The 10,938-nt window shown below is 42.7% G+C and overlaps 1 protein-coding gene across 4 annotated transcripts in view; it reads right to left on the reverse strand.

Moving 5' to 3' along the window:
• Positions 1–10,471, reverse strand: part of rnf213a (ring finger protein 213a) — a 65,451-nt gene extending 54,980 nt beyond the window's left edge. For 3 of the 4 annotated variants that reach the window (XR_004206792.1, XM_031813778.1, XM_031813781.1), the window contains exons 1-9: positions 10,359–10,471; positions 9,073–9,194; positions 5,983–6,143; positions 4,726–5,685; positions 3,362–3,555; positions 1,622–1,792; positions 1,226–1,428; positions 717–1,006; positions 31–290 (exon numbers count right to left, since the gene is read on the reverse strand). Coding sequence is in view for 3 of the 4 variants with exons in the window: in XM_031813778.1 (XP_031669638.1) it covers positions 31–290; positions 717–1,006; positions 1,226–1,428; positions 1,622–1,792; positions 3,362–3,555; positions 4,726–5,685; positions 5,983–6,143; positions 9,073–9,175 (2,342 nt within the window). In the remaining variant the exon portion in view is untranslated. Of the gene's footprint in view, positions 1–30; positions 291–716; positions 1,007–1,225; positions 1,429–1,621; positions 1,793–3,361; positions 3,556–4,725; positions 5,686–5,982; positions 6,144–9,072; positions 9,195–9,561; positions 9,674–10,358 lie in introns of those variants that run through there. The other variant, XM_031813779.1, reaches the window with a different exon arrangement.
• Between the last annotated feature and the right edge of the window lie 467 nt (positions 10,472–10,938).

Here is a 10,938-nt window from a genome sequence, read left to right on the forward strand (position 1 = left end):
ATAAGCAGAAATCCTGATGCCAAAACCCACTTTTTGAGACCGGAGACGGCTTGGGCGAAGTCGGTCCAGTACTGCAGAAAGGAGTCTTTGGGCAGCTTGGGCAAGCACAGGGTGCTGCAGAGCCGGGTGGACTCTCCGTGGTCCAGCTTGAGGCCGAACTTCTTCCACGCGTACAGCATGACCACAGCTGCCCTCATGGGGTCCTGGATGAAGCAGCTCTTCCCCTCACCCTCCTTCTGCAGCTGAGGAACAACGTTATCCAGCATGAACTGCTTCAGCAGCTTCCTGACCTTGGGGAGGCAGAACAAACAGTGAATGTTAACAGATTTGTTTTGGGGATGGTTGCACACTGCAACTCAACACTCATCCATTTGCTTTTCCCTTCCACATACAAAAGGAATGTACAATAAGACAACCAAATGAAAAATACATGTGAAAAAACAACATCAATCATTATAGAAATGATCATTCCCACACAATATTACCTCAATACATTTACAGCATTGTGCAGCGTCCGCACGTTTATTGGGCAGAGTTCAAATCATATGAGTGGGTGTCATCTTTTCTACAAGTCAAGCAAATAGACACAGCGAAATGCTTGCTCTCATTTCACTTCTAACAGCAACAAAATAACTGGGATAAATCAGAAGAGGGGAGGCAGGGCAGGAGACAGCAAAACAAGCAAAGGCCAAACAGACATTAAGAATTTCACTTACATCTTTTTCGTCGTAGTCTAAGGAGTACCATTTCTTGTGTGTCTCCTCATAGACAAACGGGTTCCCGTAGATCTGGTAAAACTGATTCAGCTGATTGAGGAAACTCTTGAAGTTAATGTCAGTCCAGCTCCTGAGGAGGTCAAATATACTCTCCAGCATAACTTTCCCTGCAATTTCTCGGCCTTCAATGACACTTTTCCTTTGTTCCGGCCAAAAAGCGTCTTTTAGCCGCTTGAGCACGTTCTTGGATGGCTCCACACAGATGATGTCATCATACTGATGCCAGTCCCCTGAAACCAAACAAAATCATTGCGTAATATATTTGCGTACATTTTAAACAATTTCCTCACATGTAAGACAGTGTGAGCAAAATAGACGAGCAATACCAAATAGATGTATGATAAAAATCAACAAGGTTTTGAACTTACATGAAGAAAATGGAACATTTTAATGATCAGTGACTTACAATAAAGAACTGCTATAGAAGTTGTTATAGCAACTGCACCCACCTTCTTCATTAAGCAGATGAGATTTGACAAAAAGACATCTGTTGGTGGTGGGGTAGTTAGAATCCAGTTTGTATATGTACTCAAACTCGTACTTTTGCTTTTTAAGCTTGTAGACGAGGTACTTGTATGGTATGGAGACAGTTGCATTAGATTTGCTTGTGATCAAGCTCCCTTCGACTAGGAACCCATGCTCTCCAAGATCCCTGTAGGAGGTAAGGCATTGGTTTATCCTCTGTTACACATCATATACATTTAACCCCCACCACGAGTCGGTTGTTTTCTATGTGAGATAGATGGGAACAATGTTGAACATTATAAGCAGGTTCCTATTGAATAAATATTCAACATATTTGGCTAAACTGTCTTGACGGCTGATACATGTATATAAAAACCTACTTAGACACAGTGAGCTCAACGGAATCGGTTTTCCAGTTCCCAATGTCCCCCCCAGCCCTGATGAAGATGCGATCCTCGTCCGGGTTCAGCTTGAAATCCTTCGAGAGGACAGCGTGGAAATAGATTGTGAGTCTCTCACTTGCAGAGAGCTGTTTTTTCCCTGGAGGAATCCTGCAATTGGACCAAACAAAACAAATCAGAGTATAATCATGAGTGGCGGTGTGCGTGATCGGTACTGATAAAAGGGATTTAAAATGTGCTGATCCATGGTCGAATGTGTAACACTCCCAGGCACAAGCACCTCCGCCACCGGAGACTGGGGTTCAATCCCCATCTCCACCCTTCCTCATACAGTGCACTCAGAAAGTATTCACACCCCTTTACCTTTTCCACATTTGGTTGTGTTACAGCACAAATTTAAAATGGATTCAATTGAGATTATGTCACTGATCCACACACACACACACACACACACACACACACACACACACACACACACACACACAATGTCAAAGTGGAATTTTGTTTGTAGAAAATAATAAAAAATGTAAAGCTGAAATGTCTTGAGTCAGTAAGTATTCAAACCTTTTGTTATGAAAGCCTAATTAATTTCAGGAGTAAAAAATATGCTTAAATTGCATGTACTCATTCCATGTTCAATTATAGTGGTGATCATGATTTCTGTGCCACACAATTGAGTACTGAATTTCAAACACAGATTCAACCACAAAGACTTGGGAGGTTTTTCAATGCACAGTGGTGGAAGCATCATGTTATGGGTATGCTTGTCATCGGCAAGTACTAGGGAGTTTTTTGGGATAAAAAGAAACAGAAGGCCTCCCGGGTGGCGCAGTGGTCCAAGGCACTGCATCGCAGTGCTAGCTGTGACACCAGAGACTCTGCGTTCGAGCCCAGGCTCTGTCGCAGCCGACCGCGACCGGGAGGTCCATGGGTCCTTGGGTTGTGTTTTGGAGGACATGGCTCTCGACCTTCGCCTCTCCCAAGTCCGTACGGCAGTTGCAGCGATGAGACAAGACTGTAACTACTACCAATTGGATACCATGAAATTGGGGTGGAAAAAAGGGGAATAACATTATACCAAGACGCCATTGAATGTTCCTGAGTGAACGTGTTACAGTTCGCTTAAATCATCTTTAAAATGTATGGCAAGCCTTGAAAATGGCTGTCTAGCAAGTAACGATCAACTCGACAGAGCTTGACAAGTGAAGTGCTCTTAGAGACTTCCCCAAAAAGATTCACAGCTGAAATCGCCACCAACAGCACTTCTACAAAGTATTAACTTAGGGGTGTGAATAATTATGTAAATTAAATATTTCTGTATTTACTTTTCAATCAATTTGCAAAAATTCTAAAAACATTATTACGTCATTATGGGGTATTGTTTGTAGATTGTTGAGACAAATACATCTATTTAAACCATTTTGAATTCAGGCTGGAAGACAACAACATGTAGAATAAGTCAAGGAGTATGAATACTTACTTTGCTTCTGTACCTGTAGTTAGAGTGGATTTCCTCTCTCAGAAACGTGTTTGGAAATAAACACAACATTGTGTACACAAACAACAGTGGATAGTAGCGCTGTGCGAGTCTGTGGGTGTTTTTGAAAGTGCTTTTGTGCACCTATAGATGTTGATCAATGCAAGAAAAGTGTGCCTTTTAGGTTCTTCATGTTATAATTGTGTGATTTCTGTTATGAACAACACAAGACTTGTAAATACCTTTTTGGCGGTGGAACATCCTGACCCTTGGTTTCAGAGTCGTCGCTTTTGTTGTCTTTCTGTTTCTCTTTCTTGACGCCTGGGCTCTGTGGTGTAGGGGAGGAGGCATCTCCCCCCCCACGGGAAGGCTGCTGCTGGACCTCCATGTTCTCCACCTTCACCTGTGGGTCCACACTGGAGCCTCTGCTCTCCACCTGGCATGAGGGGAAACAGACAGTTTGAGGATCAGTCTGCTCTCCACCTGGCCAGAGGTCAACCAAGGTGCTCTTTAAAGAGATGGTCTCTCAGTACCTTGGTTGACCTCCCTTGCACCCTACACCTAGGGGAAAAAAACAGAACACCTTACTACTCTACTCATCTTTCTCGTGTGAATACTGGAACTTATATTTTCTTACTAGCACGGATTTCACTGCTACCTGCTTTTATGAGGAAGGTTTCACTTGAAATGACTCTAATATGTGCTTGTTATACCAATCTTAATTGAATGTGCTGATTGTAAGTCAAATGTTAAAATGTAAATAGTGTGTTTGAGGGGATGAGTTTCAGCAGGGTGAAGCACAGAATATAATTACTCGAGACTAAAATTAAAGGTGATTTGTAGATCAGTGGTTCTGCGCAGTCTGACGACAATGTAGTTGATCTCAAACACACACCACGTCAGGGAAGGAAACAAGCTCCCCCCACACCCTTAGACAAAACAAACTCCAACAGCCATAATAACCTAGACTAAGCAGTATGTTTGACAAATCGAGTTAATTAGCACACATGGTGGCAAATGTTGCCATAATACAGGTTTATAATACGGGCTATATTAAGTTAGGGTTACCTTATGGAAATAAATACTAGCCCGTATCATAGCAAAATAAATATATTTGATTGAAAAAGAAAACCTGCTTCTCCTGAGTGGCGCAGCGGACTAAGGCACTGCATCGCAGACCCGGGTTCATATTCCGGGCTGCGCCACAATCAGCAGTGGCCTGGAGTCCCATAGGACGGCGCACAATTGGACCAGTGTACAAAACATTAGGAACACCTTATATTGTGCCCTTAGAACAGCCTCAATTTGTCGGGGCATGGACTCTACAAGGTGTTAAAATGTCCAGCAGCATTGCAGTTCTTGACACAGTCAAAACCGATGCACCTGGCACCTACTACTATACCCAGTTCAAAGGCACTTCAATATTTTGTCTTGCCCATTCACCCTCTGAACACACTCCATACACACTCCATGTCTCAATTGTCTCAAGGCTTGAAGTCAATAAGGGATCATAGCTTTCACATGGATTCACCTGGTCAGTCTATGTCATGGAAAGAGCATGTTTTATACCCTCAGTGTATTTTGTAGTGTCAAGCAGCTACATTACCTCTGATTTCTTCTGAGTGCCAAACACCATCTTATTACCAGCGGTGGTTTGCTTCGAATCCTGGTTCTGCTGATCATCTGTCCCTTTCTGTTTGTCTTGTCTGGTCTGGTTCTGCTTAGCATTCTGGTTCACGTTCGCATTCTGGTTCAGGTTCGTCTGCTTTGAGTTGGCCACGTCTTTCTTGTTCTTAGTGCTCTTTACGTCAGCAGCCTTTGGAGCTTTCTGGTCAGCGGTCGTTGCGTCAGCAGCCTTTGGAGCTTTCTGGTCAGCGATCTTTACGTCAGCAGCCTTTGGAGCTTTCTGGTCAGCGATCTTTACGTCAGCAGCCTTTGGAGCTTTCTGGTCAGCGGTCGTTGCGTCAGCAGCCTTTGGAGCTTTCTGGTCAGTGGTCGTTGCGTCAGCATCCTTTGGAACTTTCTGGTCAGCGATCTTTGCGTCAGCAGCCTTTGGAGCTTTCTGGTCAGTGGTCTTCGACGATACCACTGAGGCTGAGTGAAGAGGGGGGATGGTGGTGGTGGTGGATTTACCAGCCGAGTCGGTGAGAGAGGCAGGAGTGTCATTCGGAGCCGACTTGGAGGTCTGTTTTGTAGGTGACTGAGATCGGTCTCTGTCTTCACTGCACTGTTGATCTTTCCCTTCGGCAGAATGGCTCTCTGCACTGGCCTCAGGCTGTGACGAGGTAGTGCTTGGAGGATCTTTATTGTCAGACGTGTTCTCAGATGGACTGATTGTACTGGGTGCTGCGGATGATGCTGATGCACTGGCTGGTTTCTCCACTAAGGCAGACGTGTCATGAAGTGAGTTGGGTGTCTCGTCCATGGCGCTGGCATCACTGTCGGAGGACTCTGCAACGTCCTGTTTCCTGCTATTCCCATGGCTGTCCATAAGGGAGATGTCAGACAGGTCAGAGGTCAGCTGGTCAGAGTCCTTCTTCTTCTTGGTCCTCTTCCTCTTTTTTCTCTGATTGAGCCAAAGGTTGAAAAGAGAGAACAAACCTTAGTATATCCACTCTTCCCTCAATCAACATTACTTACATTTTGTGTCTTATTATGATTCCTATTAGCTGTTGCAGGAGCAGCAGCTACTCTTCCTGGGGGCCTACAAGCTAGGTGATCAGTTTCTATACCTGGGCAGTATTATTGACACAGTTTAGTGACTGATAAAACAACATCTTCAGATAAAAATATTTTCAAACACAGAATACATTTTAAATTAGAACGAGGAAGTTTTCAAAAACATGTTGGTTTTAATATCCACCTTTTTCTTAGGGTTGCTGTTGGGCTCTTCATTGGGCCGCTTCGGAGAAGTGTTAGTTTCCCGGTTATTCAGGGTTGACACATCACTCTCCATTTCCGTCTTCTCATTCACACTCTCCAGTGATGGATCTAACGGCTTAGGTGAACTTCCAGAAGTGTTGTCTGCATTTGAAAAAAACAAAAAATCATCAGTTGCATTAGTGCTTGTGAATTACATTGTCAACTTGATCAGAATTCCCTCAGTTGTCTGGTGTAGGCCAATGTTCACTCAAAACATTTTCGGCACTGAGCAAATTTCAGGTCTAGTGAGCACAAACTTGAACATTGGTGCGCGTTTACTGTGAACACTGAGGCTTTACTGCTTTAAGTTACAGTTAACAATTGAGAAAAATGCATCCCATAACATGTTAACATGGAAATAGTTGTTCTATCATTCAGACTACAGACGCAGCAAATGTGTGGTGTTCAATGTAGGCCTACATTCCATGAGACTGAAAAAAAACATGCAGGGCTTGACATTAACCTGTCTATCCACTTGTCCTTCAGATAAGGAGGTGCCTGAAAATGTTGTGTTGTTTCATGCAAGAAACCACTTTACAAAATACAACTCATTATTATTCCCATGCCATTTATTACAGAAAATCAGACCAAATATGCTACACTCAGCCTACGTAGCTTATTCAAGACCATTTCAAAATACAACACTGTCCCTTTAAGACATAAAAAAATGATCTTTACATGACTTGATTTTCAAAGATGACTAGAAATGCACACATTTTGTGCTCTTGTAGGAAGCAACCACTCCCCATTGTTGACTAGAAATTAGCTACAACTGGGCTAATAACTCACTAACTAGAAAAGAATATGAACAAATGTGCACAGGTGGCTACATGCAGCTCTCGCTTTGATTTCAAAACAAGCATATCTACTCAAGATAGCGGATGTTGTCCAGTTCTAGGTGAATTGCACAGATCCATATATGTCAATGGCTATGCATTTAGGCCTACTACAGTGCTGATTGGTTATGACACACTGGTCTGTGTAGAGTAAGGGCCTAAGTTCTGCATGTCAGTGCAATCAAATCCTTCTCCAATGTGCACTGTCTAAAAGAAAATCTCTCGCACTAACTCTTGCACAGTTCATTTTGTTTCGGTTTGTTACATTGAAAGTGTCTAATATAGTGTTGATTTGAGCACAAGTCCCACAGCAGAGAGACACGTTGATAGTGTTAACTAAAGAGGGAAACGCTTTAGAAAGTTGAGCGAAGTTCAATCTCGTGCTTCTCTGTGCGCACTGGTATTTCATCTGCATGGCAGTAAGAGGCGAGCTGCACACACCTTAGAAGGAACATTGGTGTAGGCTATTGGGGCTCCCGACTGGCGCAGAGGTCTAAGGCACTGCATCTCAGTGCTAGATGCGTCACTACAGACACCCTGGTTTGAATGCAGGCTGTATCACATCCGGCCGTGATTGGGAATCCCATAGGGCGGCGCACAATTGGACCAGCTTCGTCCGGGTTTGGCCAGTGTAGGCCGTCATTGTTATTTACAATGTGTAATTGTATTTATTTAACTAGGCAAGTCAGTTAATAACAGGCTGACTACACTGCTTGTTGCAAAATAAATGTAGAAATCTATATTATTAAATTATTGTGCGCGCGCTAACAAGCGTCTGCGTTGCCAAGGGCTAACAGGCGGACTACACCGCTCGTGTCACGTCCGCAAGCGTTGCAAAATAATTGTAGAAATCTATATTATTCAGCTTCTGCACCCACCCCACTCGCGCACGCCAACGAGTGTCTGCATTGCCACGGGCTAAAATAGAAGTTAGTTCTATTTCTGACGCAGATCGCACTGCAAGTCCTGCCTCTCCCATCTCCTCATTGGTTTACAGAAGCAGGTACCCATGTGCCATCTCCTCATTGGTTATACCCACGTGGGTGACTGAAAGATGAATGAGGTCAGTGGCGGTAACGCACCTCATTTATGAAAGTTGCCAATCGCAATATAAAGTCAAATGAAGAAAAAGCCTGGAAGGAGGAGGGATGACTAGAAACGATTCAGTTGACCGTTTTGTGTGTGGATTAATTGGTGATGTAGAGGACCTCGTGCATTTCAGGTAAAATAACAACCCAATGTTTATATCCCAGGACAAATTAGCTAGCAAGTGCAAGCTGGCTAGCTAAATTGCCATAAATGTTTAATGCTTTTCAACCTGTCCCCAAATTAATATAGTTGGTTCAGAGTTTGTTTTGATATTTTAACCTGCATGTCGTGATCGCGTTTGGTGTGGGGGGACAAAATCAATTTATACAAGATGGCAGCCGGTTTGGCTGCCATCTTGCAAATATAAATTCTTATTAACAATGACGGCCTACCACGGCCAAACCCAAATGATGCTGGGTCAATTGTGCGACACCCTATGGGACTCCCAATCACAGCCGGATGTGATACGGCTTGGAGTCGAACCAGGGACTGTAGTGACATCACTTGCACCGAGATGCAGTTCCGTAGACCACTGCGCCACTTGGGAGACCTTAACTGACTAGCCTAGTTAAATAAAAGGTTCAATTTAAAATATATCCCCCTCTTTCTTCATTCACCATTACAGTTGTAAAATAAATCATATTTTCATGGAAGCGTGTATTATTTGTATACTGCATCCTGATTGGCCATATGTTAATGAGGGCCTGTGGGAATGTAGGGTTCATGAGGAAAGCATCTCTCTCTCATGTGGCTTGCATGTTAGCAATAAATGTGCCTTCATAAAGATACAGAGTTGGTAGTTACTTTACTCACATACAGACAAGTTTGATTACATGACAGGAGGGTCGGAGTCAGATTTTTATTTATTTTTAATGACGACTGTATACAGGCAATTCCACGGTAACCGAGTGACAATGACAGATTTTTCATTTTAAAATGTATGTCAAACAAAAAGCAATGATTGCAAAGTAAAACAAACCATACAACTCTATGCACAAGGATTACTTTTAACAATTTCCACAGACATTTTTACAAAACCCCATTTACTTTCTTCAAGTAAAACAGTAAGAACATTTATTTATATAACATTACAGGGCAGTACTGACCAGGCTCCTTGGTGACTGGTGGTGCAGCTAGTTGATGTCCACACTGGCTGCAGAATCTAGCCGTTTTCTCAAACGCAACATGGCCACAACCTGTGCACTTCATCTTGAAGTTTCAATGGCGTCTGTATTTCAGAGGGAACACTGTATGACAGAGCTCGGGACAAAATATATATTTCACTTAAACGTTCTTGAATTTGAATTAAATATGAGAAACAACTAGCCAGCTAAAGGTATAGCCACTTCCTTAAACTAAAGCCAGTCAAATATATTCTAGGATCTGTTTTGTGGCAGACTATAATAACTGCCCCAAACCCATACATACAGTAAGTTATCTTCAGTCCAGGCTATATCTTCTGTTAACGTTATGGCTCTACCCCCAAACATATTTTTTTCATGTAGCTAAGTGAACTAGAAATTGTTTTTCCTTCCTAAATATTATTTAAAAGTAATTATAATATATAACATTGCAACCGAGCTAGCTCCTGTTACCTTGGGAAAAGCCGAAAGTTGTCAGTACAGTGTTGGTGTTCCTGAATGCGCAACTCTGCCCACCCAGCGATTGATACATTATCCAGTCCGAAACGAATCCTCTGCTACCCAGCCGATAGCCACTTCCTCTTTCGTTTCTAGAGAACTACACAACAGCCTAGTGCCTGGATAATTAACTAGCCAACTGTATTACAATTGACGAATGCAAAAGCTCCTCGGAAATGACGATGAAATGCACTGACATTATCAACAGCAAGCTTTCTAGCTAGCCTGGCGAGGCTCTGTGCAGCTATTGCTACAATCCACTCGACAAAGGGTGGAATGTTAGCTGAAACGACTGGTACCCAGATAGCGGCTAACTAGCTAAACAAAAGCCCGGCCACAGATCAATAGTAACATATAGCTAGCTATCTCCCATATAAACGTTAAACGATTTCAAATTCATGCCAAAACCCCGTCACCGACATGACAACGTACAGCAGTTTGTTCTGTATTGCTATCTGACATTTAGATAATTATTATGACATGACACCAACCCTTCACTGCCTCGATTCAAGCAGTTACCATCTAACTAGTTTGGTAAATAGCCTACAGTTGTTAGCGACGTAGTACACCGTGACCTAGCTAGCTAGTCATATTGAGTTGCCCGGCAAAGCCGTCCACACCATCTGACCTCAGTGCTAAGTCTCTTGGCTCCGGGAATGTGGACAGGTCTCTCGGAGAGAAAAGGCTACCTCAGTGCTAAAGTTGGCTAACGGTAGGTAATTGAAAATAGCTTTGCTACTGTATACATTTACCTGTGTTAATCACACGAGGATCTGTTGTTTTACCATTCCACGAAATGGGTGAAGTAGAATTACACTTTCGTTTTGTGAGAAATGGGCGTCAACAAGCTAATCCGTGTCCACTGTCCAACTATTTTATTCAGTGAGTTCCCAATGTATCACATGCATGGCAAGCGAGGACAGCTACATGGTGGGGGTTTTCCGAATGACATGGTATGTTCTTGCCCTTAAACTGTCCAACTGTAAAGGTCATATAATGTTTTGCCATTCTTCTTTCCCCCAAGTGAATTAATAAAGGTTCATTGATTAATCAAGAACTGATAGCAGTTGCTGTATGTTTGGGCCCCGTGCCCATTAATTAAAGCAAACTTTTTTGGTTATTTGTCATCAACTTGCATGTCAAGTTAAATGTGCATAAATGTGCAATGCTTTAACCACCTTTGACATTTGCTTTTTTGTGCAATTATTTAATCATAGAATTTGAATGAGATTCAAGGTAATATGATATCTGACTTAATTGCATGAACACTATAATAACAATGTATTTTTTAGGCACAAGTCCTCCTCTACTGTAATGGTGAGGGTGAACACT

The sequence above is a fragment of the Oncorhynchus kisutch genome, unplaced genomic scaffold, assembly GCF_002021735.2.
Source record: "Oncorhynchus kisutch isolate 150728-3 unplaced genomic scaffold, Okis_V2 Okis06b-Okis10b_hom, whole genome shotgun sequence".
Taxonomy (NCBI): domain Eukaryota; kingdom Metazoa; phylum Chordata; class Actinopteri; order Salmoniformes; family Salmonidae; genus Oncorhynchus; species Oncorhynchus kisutch.